This window comes from Stegostoma tigrinum, chromosome 1 (assembly GCF_030684315.1).
Source record: "Stegostoma tigrinum isolate sSteTig4 chromosome 1, sSteTig4.hap1, whole genome shotgun sequence".
Taxonomy (NCBI): Eukaryota; Metazoa; Chordata; class Chondrichthyes; order Orectolobiformes; family Stegostomatidae; genus Stegostoma; species Stegostoma tigrinum.
In genome coordinates, this window is record NC_081354.1 from 102,302,385 (window position 1) to 102,322,088 (window position 19,704).

Here is a 19,704-nt window from a genome sequence, read left to right on the forward strand (position 1 = left end):
TCAAAGTAGCTGTGATATGTGAACGTCATTAGAATCAAAATAGCTAGTTAATGTTCTAGCTTACATTTCTAAGATCCAAGTAAACATATGATGAGTTCATTCTAATCTACTATAAAAGACTGGATTAAATGATGATTTTCAAAGATGAATGGCAGCCTTACATTTCTGTGAATAACCTGCACAAACTCAATTACCATATATATTAGCAACATATATATATAGCAACTGCTCAATTATAGTCAAAGGGAACTTGATCACAACAAGCACTTCATTTGTTAAGAAAGATTTTGGATGGCTCCCATTATTTTATAATGACTATTTAATTATTTCTCCAACGACATAATTGCAACCTTAACTATTGCAACCACATAACCACAAAGGTTTGGTTTTAATATTGTGGATACGGGGAGTTGGTTCTTTCTCCTATGATTTTCTTTGGGTTACTTTTGCCTTCTCCTCCGATTTACTTATTTTAAATTTTTATGATTTCCCCCTTTTCTATTTTGGTTTACTTAGCTTTAGTGAGTAACGTTAAGAGATGTGTTAGTTGTAAATCAAAGATTTATAGCTTTAGAACTTTAATGTGGAGTGGAACTAAAATTTAAGGGGAAAAATACTTAGCACTTCTCACCACCTATTGATTTATTTTATTACTTGGATATATAAAATAGAATATATCACGAACATTAAGCTCATGTTCATAAATATATTTAAAATAATTGCCTAATCCAAAACAAAAGTTCAAAAGACCTTGCATTGATATAGTATTTTTTTATTTTCGAGATAACTCTAAACAGTGGTGTTCTTCTACTCTTATTGGAGTTCTGCACAACATTGTAAGCTGCTTTAGATTTGTTTCAGTGATTTGATATCTTAAGGATATCTTGATGTAAATCTCTGGTTTTAGTGTTTTCATTCTCTGGTGAATGTTGTCTGCTCCCACTTGTTCAGTGTTTCAGTGCGTTCTTTCACAATTGTCGGATTATCATCAGTACTTCTGCCTCATCTTCCAGTATTTGTCCTGAAGTTCATTTCTTTTGCTTTGCGGCTATTTTACTATCTCGGCCTGCTAACATGCCCACATCGGTCTCCCTCTGCTTCCTCTTTTCCTATATTTTTCTCCACTGGCAATATATCAAAATGATTGATTTTAGTGATTCTGATGACCAACTTAAGGTTAGAAAATAATTGATCACAATTTGTTATAAAATATTAGCACCTTATTAAGATATTAAAATGATATTAAGATATGTTTGGTATAATTCCAAGTTGTTTTGCCAAACTCGATAATGGGCTTTTAAGATACATTGCAAACATAAATAGCGTACCAAACATGAATTTCTAATATTCCAACTACTATAGAATAAATTGATCAATTAGAAGACAAAATCTTTCTAAGGTTTGATTTTGTGTTTAGTTTTAATGGCAAAGTTTTCCATACTCTTAATGATCTATATTTCTAAATGAGCTCTCAATCCATTAGCAGTTCAGATAAATGGTATTTCCTCTTCACCATCTACTTAAATAATGAACAAGGGTATGTTCCATCAAATTGTAATGTATTGCTCCAGTAATTTTTTTCACTTGATATTGCATTAGTGCATCAAGTTTTTACTTTAAAGAGAGTTTTACCATTACAGCATTAGATTTTTGATTAGGTTTGAATCAAACCCAGAATGATGGGATAAAATTTGACATTTTTACACAGGTGGAGTGCCAAACCTGTTTGGTCTCCTTTTATGAATGTCAAATGTAAGCAGTAAAAAAATTCTAAGAAATCTTGATTGAATAACATTTTAAGCAGTAAGGGTCATTGTGTATCAAATTGGGTTACAGTCATATGCCATGACTAAAAATTGGATTAAGATTATTGTTCATGTGGAGGATAAAAAAAACAAAATGGATTTGTTTTGGTGGTTATCCTCTGCATGTTGTAATAATGAACATGCAACTAGCGTGGAACGCATTGCTGAAGAGGATAATGGAGTTGGCCTCATTAGGGGCATTTAAGTGGCTATTAGATAGGCATATGGATGATAGTATAAGGTAGGGGTGGAGGTTAGATAGGCCTTAGGATTAGGGCAAAAGTACGGCACAACATCATGGGCCAAAGGGCCTGTGCTGTTCTATGTACGTTAATGATAACAGTGCAGTTTCATTCTAATCACCAATAGTAATCAGTCACCTAAATCTAAAGAAAGCATTACAATAATTTATCTGTAATGTATGCCTTGTGGACTAATGGAAAATTATATTGCTTTAAATCAAACAAACCCCCACATTCTGAGTTGCATCTACAATGTTGCCTTGCTCCAGCAGTGAGGGAGAATACTTGAGCTCCATGTTTGTGCTCAGGACAATGCATGTAGACAACAGAGCAGAAATCTCAGCCTGGAAACAATCTTTCTCACTCGTTCCTGTGTGGTGAACCAACAGAAAAATCTCCCATCATTCCTCTCTAACAGCTCTCAGTAAGTTGCCCTCAAAAGACAAATGGTGGGAAAAAACACCTTTAGAAGCACAAAAAGGGGCAAATTCTCAGCACAAGAATGAGCTCGAAGGAAACCAAAACTAAAACAGCTCATTGACATGTGTGCCAGGCAGCATCAGAGGAGCAGTAAAGCTGACGTCTCAGGTCGGGACCCTTCTTCAGAAAAATGGTTTGCATTGAGGTTATAACTCACTCAGAGATAGTAAGAACTGCCAATGCTGGAGTCCTCCAGTTCCACACGGTGTTACCTCTGACTTCAGCATTAGCAGTTCTTACTATCGCATGAGATCTGTAATCTGAATTGATGCCAAACTGCCTATCTGACATTTCTATCCCTTCTCTTGTGTCTTGTCTCTTTGTGTATCTGGTATTTTAATAGGATTTTTCACAAAAAGGGTAGATTTTAAGTTATCAAGTTACAAATTAGCAACTTGTGGTACTTTCTTTCTTTTGTTAAAAATGGTTTAATCACAATAAACAGTTATTGCCTTGTTAATGAAGCATTAAATACCTGAATGAGGCAGTTAGATAAAATGAAGCAACTCAATGGTTTAATTACATTTTCGTATTTGTGATGACTTTGGGAATACTGGAATTTGACTTTCACTGTACTATCCCAGTGAATCATGACAATTTTATGTAGGTTAAAATTAATCTAGTAAAGATATGTATTGTATTTGATAATGGCAGTAAATTTGGGTTTATCAGACAAGCACATTACTTATATTCAAAATATTATTGTGAAATTTCCAGTATTGTAATAGTTTGTCTAACATTAACTAATACCTCCTTAGTAGCCAATTTTCCTAATTAGTCATTTGACTGCTAGATATATCTGTAATAAATGCTCTTTCTTGCCCATTTTTGTGTAAGTTTTGAATTAGCACTTGGGAATATAGGTTGGAATGTACGGTAGAATCTTAAAATAAATAGTCCTTGTGAAACCTTGAATCGATTCCATTTCTCCCAATAGCTGAGAACTTCTTAGAACCAAAACTCATATTCTCACTGCTGCAGCAAAAGTCGCCAGCAAGTCCCAAACCTATCATTTCAATTTTTTTTGTCACAACAAGTTTGAGAGTGGCCTGGCCTTTGTGTGTTATTTGTGGAGCGGGCTGACTACTCATGAACAGAGGAACAGGAGTGGGTCATTCAGCCAGCTCCACTGATCAATGCTTTTACCCACACGAATATCATTACCCTTTACACCACTGATAATCAAAACTTTTACGAAACCATACTTTAAATATATCAAAGACTCTGTGGCTCCAAGAGCAGGTCAGAGGCTAGGAATACTGAAGTGAGCAACTGACCTCCTGATTCCCCAAAGCCTGTCTCCCGTCTACAAGGCATAAGTCATGTGATGGAGTACTCCCGCTGGCGTGGAATTAACATGATGGGTGCACCTACATCAAATGGATTGAACTGGTTAAAGAAGGTAGCTGACAATCACTGTTGTCAAAGGCAATTAGGAAAGGACAATAAATGCTAGCGCAGTAAGTAATGCCGAAATTTGCTTATTTTTGTTTAAAGGGCACCAGACTAAAATGAGAATGAAACTAAGAAAAGGGTAAATATTGCTGTCACTGACCATACTCTTCAAATCTATCTTTAGTGTATGGGTGTAAGAAGCATTTACAGGATATTATATTTAACTTTGGTCATGCAGAAGTCATTGGAAATAAGTTGGGGCAATATTAACAGTCTCTTTTAGAGGTGTGGATTTATTAAGGAAAGCCAATCATATTTGGTAAGGACAAAGTATGTTTAATTAATTTGCTTTTGATGAGCTAACAAAGAACATTAATGAGGGTAATGCAATTTATGCAGTCATCTGAATTTTCAAAAGGTATTTGAAGAAGTGCTTCATAGCAACCCTCTTGGTAAGCTGAAAACTCATTACCATTTCAAGAGAAGAAACGATCATCATTTTGGGGTACTTTAATGCCAGGGTTGGCTGTGACTCCAATGTTTGGACAAGAACCATTGGGAGAAGCCAATACAAATGGTAAGCCCCTATGGACAATGCATCCAGCAGTGTCTCCTAAGACAAAAACTCAAACAATTTAGACTAAGCAAAGGAATCTTCAATGTGGTTTTCGCTGCCAGTAAAATCCAAAACTTTTTCAATGCTTACATCAACCTCAAAAAAAGCATTTAACTCAATAAATTGCGAGGCTGTGCGGGTTGTGCTCCAAACATTGTGTACGAATAATTTCTTCACAATCCTGGGGAGATCTGAAGTGGATGGTTTCAAAATCCAGACTGGTTTCAAGGAAGCATGTATGATATCTCCTGTACTATTTACAATCTGCACGATAATGTCTACTCACTACAAAGATGGTGTACAGAATGTTATCCAGATAAAATCTTTAATCTCAGTTACCCCCATAACAAAGAAAAACTGCTTTCCACCGACATTTACAGTGCAGTTTGCAGGAAACTGCAGTGACGTTGCTGGCTCTGCAACTTGTAAGCCATTCGTATGGTCTTCAATTTTGCACAGAATCTTGATCTGGCCTTGATTGTTGCTAAAGCAAAATTAATTTCAACTCAAATGACAAAGCTGAATATACTATTTCTCACATAGATTGGAAACTCTGGATTATGTTGAACACTTTTCACACTTTAGCAGCCACCTCTCAGCCAACCCTGGATCTACCAGGTCAGCTCAGCCCTTTACAAATTACAGCAATGAATGTTTGAGAACACGCTTAGCAATGGGTCAACAAAAGTCCTAGTGCACACAATAATTGTTGCGACTACATCTCCGCAAGGCAGGGAGACCTGGACAATGAGTGAAACGAGTACTAAAACAGTTTCATCATCAGTATGTCCACCACATCCTTTAGATTCAATGATTGATAAAAGCAGCAATTCAACATGAGGAAAAGCATTTGCACTGGTATCTTGGAACCTGGAATGCAGTGCATCTGAGTGTGGTGCAGAAACATTTATAGAATCACAAAATACCAATAGTGAATTGTGACTTTCAAAAGAAAATTGGAGAATTATCTTGAAAAAATATTTTGTATGGTTTCAGGGAAGGGGAAGAGTGCGATTGAGTGAATTGCTCTTCCAGAGCTCAACTGAACAAGACAAATAGCCTCTTTATGTGCTGTCTACCGTATGATTCTATTCTATAATGTCCTAGCCAATATTTTTCCTTCAATCAACAATATGTGGGAACTTGTGTGGAAATCAGCTGCCAGTTTCCTATCCTACAACAGTAATTACACACCAGAAATAATTAATTGGCTGTGAACCATTTTTTTTTTACAGAGAAAACAGATGCATAATGAGAAAGCAGCACTCGTTAATAACCTGGAGGGCCCGCCTAATGCTCAGAAGACATGGGTTCCAATCCCACCAGAGCAGCTAGTGGAAATTGAATTCATTGAATAAAAAATGTGGTTAAGAAGTTGTCTATAAAGTATAAAGCTGGTCTCCAATGCTGCCACAGCTGGGTCACCAATACCCTTTTTGGCAGGGAATCTGCTGTCCTCACCCAAGCTGGCCTACTCAGCAGTCCAGGCCGACAGCAATGTATGTGATTACTAAATGTCCTCAGAAGTGACCACTCAGTTCAAGGGCAATTAGGCATGGGGGACAGATGATGGTCTTGCCAGGGACACCCACATTCCGTGAAAGAACTTTTTAAAAAAAGACATCTGATTGTAATGTAAAGTGCTCTATTTAAGCATTTTTTTTCTTTCTTTTCCTTTTAGATTCCAGTGTAAATGGGCGCTTGACTGTTTCTACATCTAAGATATCTAATTTCTTTTTCCCCCAAAACACCACGAGAGAACACAAATTAATATTGTTCCTCACAATGGATACAATTAACACGTGAATCCTATTGGTGATTTTGTGTTTTAAGATCGTAGAAATATGACAGGTGACCAGGTAATAGCACCTCTCTTGCTCTCAAGAAAACTGTACCCAGTTTATTTTTCATTGCTGATCATTATTTTGAATAGCTAGCCATACAGATACAATGTGCAGATCCCAAAAACAAAAGAAATTTAAATTAGAATTAGAATTGTTTATTGACACTATATATCTCACTTTAAAAATTCATTCATTTGACAGAAAAATAAATATTTTTGCAAAAGTAAACCTCAGGTAATTAACATTGAACCAGTCAACGTAATTTTATTGTATTGATCCACCTTATGGAGAACAAATGAATATAATTCACTGAACCCAGGATCCATTTACATTAGCAGTTTCCAGTAATGAGCCAAATCAAAAGTTTGAACAGTAAGCAAATAAATGGATAATCCATGAAGACTTCACTCCCAGTTACAGCCCTTAGATAATGATCATTGGGGCTGCTCGCAATGTTCTAAGTATAGCACATGGTGAAGTACTTGCATTTATATACACCTTACCATTCTAAATTTCTTTTGAAGTGCAATCATTGATGTAGAAAGCTTAAACCATCAATGACATATTTTAGATAATAATGAGATAAATAAATAGGTTTGAACAGAAAGGAATGTGGTTCTCTATATACATTTTACTCTATTTGTCGTTTTGTCTCTTTAGTACATTTATAAAGGCATCTTTTGGTATCTCCACATTGCCAATTTTTCTCATTCTTCTCTTTCCTTCAGCTTGCCTCTTCAGAAGCTTCATTTTACGGGTTATGTCCCCACCATACTGAAAATAATAATAAGTACTTTTAAACATATCTGCAATAAAAGTAGGGATTGCATATTCGTTCCTATTCATAATAAAGTTTAGAACCAGTAGTGTTACTTGCATACATAAAAACACCAATTACAATGGTAAACAGAGGAAACGTCTACCACTGTGCCTGTTCTTAGGCCAGATGTTTGAAATAATTCAAGCAATACAGGAAGGAATGACAGAGAGATAATAAATGTCCATTTTCCCATGTTATTCAGGATTATACACCAATTCAGCATAACAACCATTTCTTTCACTTTAAACTTAACTATTGAATGCATTTTACTGTACTTTTGTAATTTGCAAGAAATTTAAAATTCAGAAAATACATTTACCGCATTTATGGTCAACACTTGACTAACCAGCTGTGCATTCAGTACCTACGACTGTAGTGAGAAAAGTTTGCAACAAAGACATCAGCATTTCCACTTATAATTTACTTTCATAATTACATTGCAAGTATCTATAATACTTTGAAACATCTGTTGATATCAGGAAAACTCCAAGTATCTTACATTTATAGATCACCTCTAACAGGAAAGTATATGAAGGTATGTGTTTTACAATAGTTTTAAATGTACTTTAACATAACTGTAATGTATATTTTTAGGCTAATAGAATACTTCCGTCCAAGCTTGTATAAAGTGAAAACTTTTCAATTATTTGACTGTACTTGGAATTCCTTTGAAACCAATGTATTCACTAGAAAGAATAATTTATTAAATCAATGTATAAAGATTGCTGAAAGCAAGCGTTTATGCTCAATTTATTAGTCCTTTAACTGAAGCCAAATAGGCTAAATTTTAAAACAGGACAAGTGTCGTCTGGTGGATTTTTTTCATGAACTGCAGTCATCGAAGGAAAAATTCCAGTAGATAAGCCACTTAACCATGAAAAGTATTTAAAAAATAATTTTACACTGTCAAGTAATTTCTACTCTTCAATACCATTTTCGTTTAAATTTTCTGCCAAACATTAACAAAAGTCACCTAAACTTGAAAGATAGATAAATTATAGGATAAGTAAGTGTGCCATATCTAGTGATAAAGGGAACTGCAGATGCTGGAGAATCCAAGATAACAAAGTGTGGAGCTGGATGAACACAGCCGGCCAAGCAGCATCTCTGGAGCACAAAAGCTGATGTTTCGGGCCTAGACCTTCAGAGAGGGGGATGGGGAGAGGGAACTGGAATAAATAGGGAGGGGGAGGGGGGCGGACCAAAGATGGAGAGAAAAGAAGTTAGGTAGAGAGGAGAGTATAGGTGAGGAGGTAGGGAGGGGATAGGTCAGTCCAGCGAAGACAGATAAGGTCAAGGAGGCGGGACGACGTGGTACGTAGGAAATGGAGGTGCGGCTTGAGGTGGGAGCAAGGGATGGGTGAGAGGAAGAACAAGTTAGGGAAGCGGAGACAGGCTGGGCTGGTTTTGGGATGCAGTGGGGGGAGGGAACGAGCTGGGCTGGTTTTGGGATGCAGTGGGGGGAGGGGACTAGCTGGTCTGGTTTTGGGATGCGGTGGGGGAAGGGGAGATTTTGAAGCTTGTGAAGTCCACATTGATACCATTGGGCTGCAGGGTTCCCAACCAGCCCAGTTCTTCCCCTCCCCCCACTGCATCACAAAACCAGACCAGCCTGTCTCCACTTCCCTAACCTGTTCTTCCTCTCACCCCTCCCTTCCTCCCACCTCAAGTCGCACCTCCATTTCCTACCTACCACCTCATCCTGCCTCCTTGACCTGTCCGTTTTCCCTGGACTGACCTATGCCCTCCTACCTCCTCACCCATACTCTCCTCTCTACCTATCTTCTTTTCTCTCCATCTTCGGTCCGCCTCCCCCTCTCTCCCTATTTATTCCAGTTCCCTCTCCCCATCCCCCTCTCTGATGAAGGGTCTAGGCCCGAAACGTCAGCTTTTGTGCTCCTGAGATGCTGCTTGGCCTGCTGTGTTCATCCAGCTCAACACTTTGCCATATCTAGTAATGCCTTTGCACCACAATATTTACACTAACTAACAAAAGGAGCACTTTGATAGATCAGTGATGCTGGGTGATATTTCAGCTTGTCATGGGCAGCATTTGCAATGTGCACTTTGAAACCCTGCAACCATGAGACTGTAGCACAGGGTAGAACCTGCACCTTCAAGTGAATGAACACTATGTGTGAACTGTCTCCAGGGTGGCCACAGGGTGGGGAGTTATGTGTGTGTTTGTTGGGTGGGGGTGGGGTAGTTGGCTATGTTCATCATTCAATTAAGGGCAGCAGTCAGGCTCCTGAAACTCAGACCAACCGGAGTTCTTCCAACTTGAAATGAGCAGGTGACTGCAATGAAAATTAATGGTAAATTTTTAAGTTGCAAACTAAAACAATGACTTTTGCAGACAGGTCACCACTTTGGAGGTTCTGGGTGGGAGGGGAGGCAAGTTGCACTTTGTTATTTAACTATTCAAATCAGTTCACCAAACTCAGTAAAGCATGTAAATTACCACATTATTTAACCTTACATCCCTTCACTGGGGGATTACCGTTTCAGTATTTGATTTACCTATGCAATTTAAAATCAGCAAGTACATTTAAAGTGCAGGTCAAGCATTTTCAGACACACGAAATAGAATCACTCCTAAAATACCTTCATTGAATTCCCATAAGTCAATTTAAAACAATTTCAAATTCAGTTTAAGTTGATTCTAATTTTGAACAAACTTGGTTTAAATGTCAATACTTTGTGTTGTGCCAGATGGATGTAAAAAGCCAAGTTTTTGTACTCTAAAGAAAATGTAACGTTCGAGAAAAAAAACTTTACTTACACATTTTGCCAATACATTCTTCCTTACTGCTTTAATACTGAAAAGAAAAAATACACACAAAAGTTATGTAGAAACATATTTACTTATCATTACAAAAAGGAAAATTGGTCAGTATTTGTTATCATCAATCTGTGAAACCGACATCAACCGCCAGCATTCAGACAGTTCCAGCTAAATCTAAAAATTCGGAAACTGCTGTCAGCAATTGTTTGCTTTTCGACATGGTTCAAAACTCTATCTTTGGTATTGGGCTGTAACGATTATGCAATGGAAAGTAGCAATTAACTTTAGAGTCAGAGTTGTACAGCACAGAAACAGATCCTTTAGTACAACGCATCCACACCAACCAGATATCCCAATCTGACATAGTGCGATTTTCCAGCATTTGGCCCATACCTCTCTAAACCCTTTCTATTCATATGTACTTTCCGATGCCTTTTTAATGTAACTGTACCCTCCTCCATCACTTCCTCTGACAGCTTTTTCCTACCACCCTATGCATGAAAAAATTACTCCTCAGGTCCTTTTCAAATTTTTCCCCTCTCATTTTAAACCTACTCCCACTATTTTTGGATTCGCTCATCCCAGGAAAAGGATCTTGGCTACTCACCCTAACCACGTCCCTCATTGCTAACATTGGGATACAGAAATTGCTGTTCAGTGTTTGGAAATGGGTATCAATTACACATTGTTATTTGACTTATTTATGCTATGGGTCTTGTTGCTAAAAATCCTTCCAACACAGTTATGCCACGTTGAATGAGTGTAACTAAGTCTTTAACAGGCACACTAAGGTACAAATTCTTGCGTAACGACCTTACTTGCGCTTACAAAATAATCTTATATTTTAGATTTAATAGCAAATATTTAATAGATTTTAAAATAATAAAAAAATTGTTTTATCAAAGTTTATTTCATCTTCTACCTTAGTTCCATGTGTATGTCTCAACATTAATTTCACTTTCTGCAAAACTGTAGAACATGAATGTAACAATTTGCCTATTACCTCCTAGCTTGACAGCAGTAGGAATTATCCAGTGTAACTGGTTGCTTATACTGATGACCAATTACAGAGTTATAGATACTAGAGATTATTATTGCTGTTATCAATGTGAAATTATCTTTGGGAAAAGTGAAATCCACAGAGATCGGTATACCTTAATGACCAGTCTTCCTTAATGTCAGTGGCTACTGCCATCACCTTGCCACTTATTACAAAATGCGGAGTAAGTAATTGGAAACTCATTATAAAGTAATTCAAGCAACATGATATCCAAATATGATTGAAAATTTCATATCATATGTAAATGCTGACAGAAATCTGAAACTGAGTTAAATGCTCTTTTACTAATTACTTAATTAAGAGCTGGTCCTTGAAGCTATTTTCAACATTGCTCATGAGTCTCAGCAATTGACAGGTCTGAGAGTACTAAGGCTGATGTCGAAGTTTAATTTGAATGCCTGTAGCGTCATATCAACAAAAATTCAGTTTTAACATTTCTTTGTTCTCACTTAATGTTTATGTAGTTTACCAAGACACATGATGTGGTATAGTTTAATTTCTGTATCTCACTGTCAGAGAATCAATTACTGCTTTCCAAAGTTTAATCATTACAGGCCAATACTAAGGACAGAGTATTTTGTTCACAGAAGAAAATGGAATCAGTTCAGCATTAGAGATTGGTCTGTCTCCATTTCAATTAAGGCCCATGTAAAACAAGCACTTCTTTAAAAGACAAAATATTTTCATACCTGATCAGGCATTCAATTTATAAAATCGATTCAAAGCAGTCAGTTTCATTGTGTTTTTGTGCTTCACTGCAATAAGGCATGCTGCTGTTATGCAAATAAAACAGCAAATGTGCTTCAAAAGTAGTACACTGGCTGTGAAGCATTTTGTGATGTTCAGAAGCTATGACAAATGATTTACAATGTGCAAGTTCTTAAGCTCTATTTCTTGGGCATGGTTAAAATGCCCCTTCCAGAAGAATTACTGCTCTACAGGGTCAGAAATGACATAATAAGGTGAGATGAACTTAACTGCTAGTGAATGAAGCAGATACTCACGTTTCTCTTGCTATAACCTTGTTGCCTATTGCGGCCTGGATGGCAATTTCAAAGAGTTGCTGAGGTATTGTGTCTTTTAAACGTTCTGCTATTGCTTTACCAGTAGAATAAGCCTTTTCCCTGCAAGTAAGCAACCGATAAATTCTTCAAAATATTTCATTAAATTAATAAAAAACAGACAAGTACACATCAATCTATGACAATCTTTGCATTTCTAATTAGCAGCTTTGAAAGACTATTTTTGCAGTCTGTTTCACCAACAGCAAGTGTTGTACACAAGTCAAAATAGCAGGCCATCTGCAAAACTACAGCATGCAAGACATAACAGTATCTTATTAAGCAGTACATTAATTAGGTAGTAAATGAGAAAACAAAACCAGACTCTGCTAGCACAAGAGTTGGGGACGTTGTGTTGTATCCCATTAATTCAACTTGCTTGTCATGTTTAGGTTTTGTCACAAAATTGGTAGAAGCACAAAATGACAATGGCACAATGAAGCAAAACACAGCAAACCTAGGTAAAATGAGGGACAAACAGTGTATTTCTTCAAGCAATGAGATTGAAGGATTAAGAATCAATTGGGGAAGAATTGAACTGGGCAGCAAATTCAAATTGAATGAATTCGGTGTCAAACTAGGTAGAGAAAGAAAACTAAAGAGAGAGAAGGACTGGATCGAAGGAGAAGTAAAAAATAATAACAAGTTTTGAAATCTCCTAATATATTTCACAACTTGAAAGACTGAGATTCTACAGATAGAATTGTTTATTGTCCAGATGGGGCAAGTTAATTGGTAGCCATACAATTATCACATTGATAAAACTGTATTTATGTTGTTAATTATTTAGATGAGCGAGGCAGGGTTTATGAGCAATTAACATGCTAATACATCAACATCGTGAAAATCCTGTGTTACGGGGAGTCGAAGCATTGTATTTAAGTTTTCTCAAATATTTATAGTAAAGTGCTTGAATTCATGGAATTTGCAATTTGCAATTCTCTGGGCTATCACATCCTTTGCTCATTAACAACGTTGTTCATCATTTATTATTTATCAAAATCTGATCTACTACATAATGGGTGAAATCATGTACCAAGCTGTATCTCATATTTGGGTGGCCACAAGGTGCAGATAAAATGGGAGCATGAGAAATCCTGAAACTGCCCTATTTAAGTACTTATTCTTAAGGGCAGTTGGAAGTTGCAGCTAATGTTAACATTTTCTCACTAATGGGTATGTTTTTCTTATTTTTTTAATCTCTCCCAGAAAACGTAGACATGGGCTAGGATGCAAGTATGAATCCAATAATAAATGTACAGAACACAGAACAATAATACAGCACGGAACAGGGCCTTCGGCCCTCGATGTTGCGCCAACCTGTGAGCTAATCTAAGCCCATCCCCTTACACTATCCCATCATCACCAATATGCTTATCCAAGGGCTGTTTAAATGCCCGTAATGTGGCTGAGTTCACTACATTGGCAGGCAGGGTGTTCCACGCCCTTACCACTCTGACATCTGTCTTATATCTCTCACCCCTCAATATGTAGCTATGCCCCCTTGTACAAGCTGACGTCATCATCCTCGGAAAAAGACTCACACTGTCTACCCTACCTAACCGTCTGATCATCTTGTATGTCTCTATTAAATCCCCTCTTAGCCTTCTTCTCTCCAATGAGAACAGACCCAACTCCCTCAGCCTTTCTTCATAAGGCCTTCGCTCCAGACCAGGCACCAGAATATGTAAGCGTTTGATAGCACTTTTTCATCTTTAGCACATGGCAGTTGTATGCAAAGGAGAGTTCATGAAGGGCTGGCAAATACAGGCCTAACAACATCAAAAGAAAATTATGCATACTATTCAGTAGCATGGATCTCCAGTTCCAGACTTCTTCACCAGACATATAAAAAGTCTTCACAATCTCCACTTTATGTACCGCTAAATATTCTCTAGAAAAGTTATTAATTAGAGACAGCTATGTCTTTGTAAAAATAAGGTTATGACTGAATGAATGTGGGCATTTTTTCAACAGGGCACAAAGCTTTCACTCAGCAACTAGATTCTGAAAGCACAAGATATACACACTGGCACTCGACAAAGTCACACAAAAAGCGTTCGCACAAAATTAAAATTGCTATGGTATGTGACCGTGTACATCTTCATATGCAGGAAGCAGGACTGGCACAGAGTTCTGGAAGCAGGATCATTGAAATTGTTGGAGGAAGAGGTAGATGAATTGTCTGCTAACAAGGAAGTCAAAGGATATCAGAAGCAGTTTGGTGTGTGGAGTTGAAGTTAATAAGATCAGCCTGATCTTACTGAGAGGTGAAATTGACCTGAGGTATCAAATACCCTCCTCCTAATTCATGTGTGTACCTACACATTGATCCAGGGCTACTGATACCGTAATAGCAGAAACAGAATCAGAAATTGCTGGAAAAACTCAACAGGTATGGTAGTATCAGTGGAGAGAAAGCAGAGTTAATATTTCAGGCTCAGTCTGCAGAACTGAGCTTTTCCAGCAATTTCTGTTTCAGTTTCCAATTTCCAGCATCCACATTTCTTTGGATTTTTAATTAACCATAATAGTAGGAAGTTGCTTCAGCAGAAATCCTGAGCCTCTGGCTGTTGTTTTAAAGCCAATACTACGACATACAAGACAAGCTACCTAACATTCACATGATGGAAGTATAAGTGCACCTGTTTAGTACTAGTTTAATTAAAATAGCAGCTTGTGGAGATGTGCAACATTCTATATTAAAAACCAATGCGGATGCTGGAAATCAGAAATATAAACACAAATTGCTGGAAAAGGTCAGTCGGTCTAGCAGCATTTGTGCAGAGAAATCAGAGTTAATGTTTCATAGAAACAAAGATAGAAACAGGAGGGCGGCATTCAGCCCTTTCAGCCTGTTCTGCCATTCATCATGATCATGGCTGACTGTCCAACTCAATAGCCTAATCCTGCTTTCTACCCATAATCTTTAACCCCATTCACTCCAAGTGCTACATCTAGCTGCTTCTTGAATACATTCAATGTTTTGGCATTAACTATTTCTTGTGGTAATGAAGTCCACAGACTCACCATCTTTGGGTGAAGAAATGTCTCCTCATTTCTATCCTAAATTGTCTACCCTGTATCCTCATATTGTGACCCCATCAGACAATTCATCTACCTCTTCCTCCAACAATTTCAATGATCCTGCTTCCAGAACTCTATGCCAGTCCTGCTTCCTGCATATGAAGATGTACACGGTCACATACCATAGCAATTTTAATTTTGTGCGAACGCTTTTTGTGTGACGTTGTCGAGTGCCAGTTCTGCATTTACCCATCATTGGGAACATCCTCCTGGCATCTACCCTGTCCAGTCCAGTCCTGTTCGAATTTTATAAATCTCGGAGATTCTCCCTCATTCATCAGAACTCATGCAAAAACAATCCTAACCTCATCAATCTCTCCTCATACATCAGACCTGCCATCCCTGGAATGAGCCTGATAAACCTTTGCTGCTCTCTCTCTCTCTCAACAGTAATCTTCCTCAGAAAAGGAGACCAAAACTGCACACAATATTCTAGGTGTGGCCTCTCCAAGCCCTTGTATAACTGCAACAACACATCCCTGTTTCTGTACTCAAAACCTTTCACAATGAAGGCCAACATACCATTTGCTGTCTTTATTGCATGTTGCACCTGCATGCTTACCTTCAGCAACTCGTGCTCAAGGATGCCCAGGCCCCGCAGTAAACCCCCCCCCCGCTCCCAATTTATAGCCATTCAGGTAGCAATCTGCCTTCTTGTTTTTGCTCCCAAAGTAACCTCACATTTATCCAAATTACACAGCATCTGCCACTGATTTGTCCACATGCCATTCTGTCCAAATCATGCTGAAGGATCTCTGCATCCTCATCAGTTCACCCTCCCACTCAAACTGGTATCATCTGCAAACTTTGAGATGTTACATTTTGTTCCTACATCCGAATCGTGAATATATATTGCGAATAACTGGGTCCCAGAACCGATCCCTGTCACACCCCACTAGTTACTGCCTGCCAATTTGAAAAGGACCCATTAATCACTACTCTTTGTTTCCTCTCTGCCAACCAGTTTCCTATCCATCTCAGTACACTTGCCCAATCCCATGCGTTTTAATCTTGTACAATAATCTCTCATTTGGGACTTTGTCAAACACATTCTTAAAGTCCAAATATACAACATCAACTTGCTCCTCTTCGTCAACTAGTTGCATCTCCATTAAAGTCCAACATGATTTCCCCTGCATGAATTCAGGCTGACTCTGTCTGATCCTGCTACTGCTTTCTAAATAGCGTACTTGATAATGCATTTGAGAATTTTCCCCACTTACTGGACCAATAATTCCCTGTTTTTCTCTACCTTCATTTTGAATATTAGAGTGTCTTAGCTATCCCTCCAATCTGTAAGGACTGTTCGAGAGTCTAGAGAATCCTGGAAGATGACCACCAATGCATCAATAATTTCTACAGCAACTTACTGAAGTACTCTGCGATGTAGATAATCAGGCCCTGGGGATTTATCCACCTTCAACCCCATCAATTTTCTCAGCACCATTCCTCCACTAATATTGATCTGCCTCAATTCTTCCCTCTCATTAATTCTTGCATTCTCCAACATTTATGGTATCTGATTTTGAGTCCAATGACCCTTCTTCAGAACTGATGGTAGCTAGGAAAGAGTTGTTTTTTGTACAGAAGATAAGGTGGGGGTAAGAAGTAAATGATAGGTGGAAATAGAGCCCAGAGAGAACGGGTGGACAGGCAATGTATCAGAGATAGTAGGAACTGCAGATGCTGGAGAATCCGAGATAACAAGTTGCAGAGCTGGATGAACACAGCAGGCCAAGCAGCATCATAGGAGCAGGAAAGCTAACATTTCGTGCTTAGGCCCTTCATTGAGAAATGGGGAGGCAGGGTGGTTTCTGAAATAAATAGGGAGGGAGGGGGAGGCGGATAGAAGATGAATACAAGAGAAGATAGGTGGTGAGGAGACAGACAAGTCAAAGACGTGGGGATGGAGCCAGTAAAGGTGAGTGTAGGCGGGGAAGTAGGGAGGAGATAGGTCAGTCTGGGGAGGACATATAGGTCAAGGGAGCCGGATGAGGTTAGTAGGTAGGAGATGGGGGTGTATAGGGACTGGACGTCCATAGTAAAAATGAGGTGCTGGGGACACCAGCCATGCCCTCCACCTCCTCCAGAACTTCCAACTCCCTGGTCCCCAACACCTCATTTTTACTATGGATGTCCAGTCCAGAAACACTTGCCGAAAGGCCCTCCACTTCTTCCTGTCCCACAGGCCCAACCAGTCCCCCTCCACCGATACCCTCATCCGCTTAGCTGAACTCGTCCTCAACAACTTCTCTTTCAATTCCTCCCATTTCCTACAGACAAAGGGGGTGGCCCCCGGGCAACCGCAAGGGCCCAAGCTAAGCCTGCCTCTTTGTAGGTTACGTGGAACAATCCCTCTTCCGTGCCTACAAGGACCCTAAACCCCACCTTTTCCTCCATTACGTTAATGACTGCATTGGTGCCACCTCGTGCTCCCATGAGGAGCTCGAACAGTTCATTCACTTCACCAACACCTTCCACCCCAGCCTCAAGTTCACCCGGACCATCTCTAACACCTCCCTCACCTTCCTGGACCTCTGTTTCCATCTCCAGCAACCACCTAGAAATCGATATCCATTTCAAGCCCATCGACACCCACAGCTACCTAGAATATACCTCCTCCCACCCACCTTCCTGCAAAACTGCCATCCCCTATTCCCAATTCATTCACTTCCGCCGCATCTACTCTCACGATGAGGCATTTCACTCCTGGACATCTCAGATGTCCTCGTTTTTCAAGGACCACAACATTCCCCCCGCAGTGGTTGAGAACGCCCTTGACCATGTCTCCCACGTTTCCCGCAACTCATCCCTCTCACCCCGTCCCCGCAAAAACAACCAAAAGAGAATCCCCCTCATCCTCACGTACCACCCCACCAACCTCCAGATCCAACGCATTATCCTCCCACAGTTCCACCATCTGCAATCCGACCCACCACTAAAGACATTTTTCCCTCCCGACCCTTGTCTGCTTTCCAAAGCCTCCCTTGTCCACTCCCCACTCCCCTCCAGCCCCACCACACCCGGCACTTTCCTCTGCAACCGCAGAAAGTGCTAAAACTGCCCCCACATCTCCCTCCTCATCCCCATCCCATGCCCCAAGAAGACTTTCCATATCAAGCAGATATTCACCTGCACATCTGCTAATGTGGTATACTGAGTCCGCTGTGGCCTCCTCTACATCGGGGAAACCAAGCAGAGGCTTGGGGACCGCTCTACAGAACACCTACGCTCGGTCGCAATAAACAACTACACGTCCCAGTTGTGAACCATTTCAGGTCTCCCTCCCATTCCTTAGACGACATGTCCATCCTAGGATTCTGGCAGCGCCACAACAATGCCACCCAAAGATTGCAGGAACAGCAACTCAAGTTCCGCTTGGGAACCCTGCAGCCCAAAGGTATCAATGTGGATTTCACAAGCTTCAAAATCTCCCCTCCCCCTACCACATCCCAAAACCAGCCCAGCTCGTCCCCATCTCCTTAACCTGTTCTTCCTCTCACCTATCCCCTCCTCCCACCTCAAGCCGCACATCATTTGAAGCTAAGCTTCTCATATACCATTAGGTTTATTCAAACAAGCAGGAAGAGCTACCTGACAAAACATTTAGAGCAGTTTATCCTCTAAGCTGCCAATGTAAATAAGTGTATTATGGGCCAGCTTGATCATACTTTTGCCATTGTTATAAATAGGATTCATGTTGAAGTACAGATGATTTAAACTATTAAAAGTACTTCTGCTGATATGTTCAATAATTGAACACTCAAGTTGTATGGCTACTCTGCAATTTATTAGTTTTAGTAAGGAGAAAGCTTCGAAAGAGACCTTCATAAATTTAAGGTTTTGAAAGGTAGATGGTTGGTTCACTTTATTACCATCTGATTCAGATCAGGAAAAATAGGGTAAAGCATACAGAAGCAAGTAGCACGTTTCCAGATAAACATGAAAGGTAACTGCACTCAGTGACGAACCTGTGCACAATTGTCGCAAGTTCCTCCACACACTTTCCATTTAGATAAATGTCCATCTTAATCAGGTCAGCTACCTGGTATCCTAGTTCTTCATAGTCAAAACTACAAGAATAAACAAAATGTAATTAAAATAATTTACATAAATCGTAGCATCAATTTAGTAATATGACCTTGCAAAGTAAAAGTAGGTCATTTGGCCCATCGAGTCTGCTTTTCCAAACAATAAAGTCAGCAAGTATGGCAGTTAACACGGCCCGGAAGGCAGGAGTTTCTGCCTTTGCAAATGCCCAAAGTTCTTTCTGCTTGTTGGGATGAGTGAGGGTTGCAGGACAGATGAGCTAAGTGATTGTGGTACATGAAGACAAGACAGTAAGTTTAGAATGCTAGGATGCCCAATTCATTTGGAGCTGCTTAGGGCTGAACAGGAATTGGGGTTCGTGGAAGCTGATCCAGTGGTCATGATCAATGTAGGTATCAAGATCCCATAATTGAAGAGATGAACCTTAAATCTCTGGATTATTGGCTGAGCCATATGTCA

At 39.3% G+C, this 19,704-nt stretch overlaps 1 protein-coding gene across 2 annotated transcripts in view; it reads right to left on the reverse strand.

The window, feature by feature from the left end:
* Window positions 1-6,515: 6,515 nt before the first annotated feature.
* Window positions 6,516-19,704, reverse strand: part of guf1 (GTP binding elongation factor GUF1) — a 33,180-nt gene continuing 19,991 nt past the window's right edge. Inside the window, exons 14-18 of one of the 2 annotated variants that reach the window (XM_048540163.2) lie at window positions 19,167-19,268; window positions 12,052-12,171; window positions 9,985-10,021; window positions 7,522-7,572; window positions 6,994-7,156 (exon numbers count right to left, since the gene is read on the reverse strand). In XM_048540163.2, coding sequence (XP_048396120.2) covers window positions 7,567-7,572; window positions 9,985-10,021; window positions 12,052-12,171; window positions 19,167-19,268 — 265 coding nt within the window. In that variant the 3' untranslated portion in view covers window positions 6,994-7,156; window positions 7,522-7,566. Of the gene's footprint in view, window positions 7,157-7,521; window positions 7,573-9,984; window positions 10,022-12,051; window positions 12,172-19,166; window positions 19,269-19,704 lie in introns of both variants that reach the window. The other variant, XM_048540153.2, reaches the window with a different exon arrangement.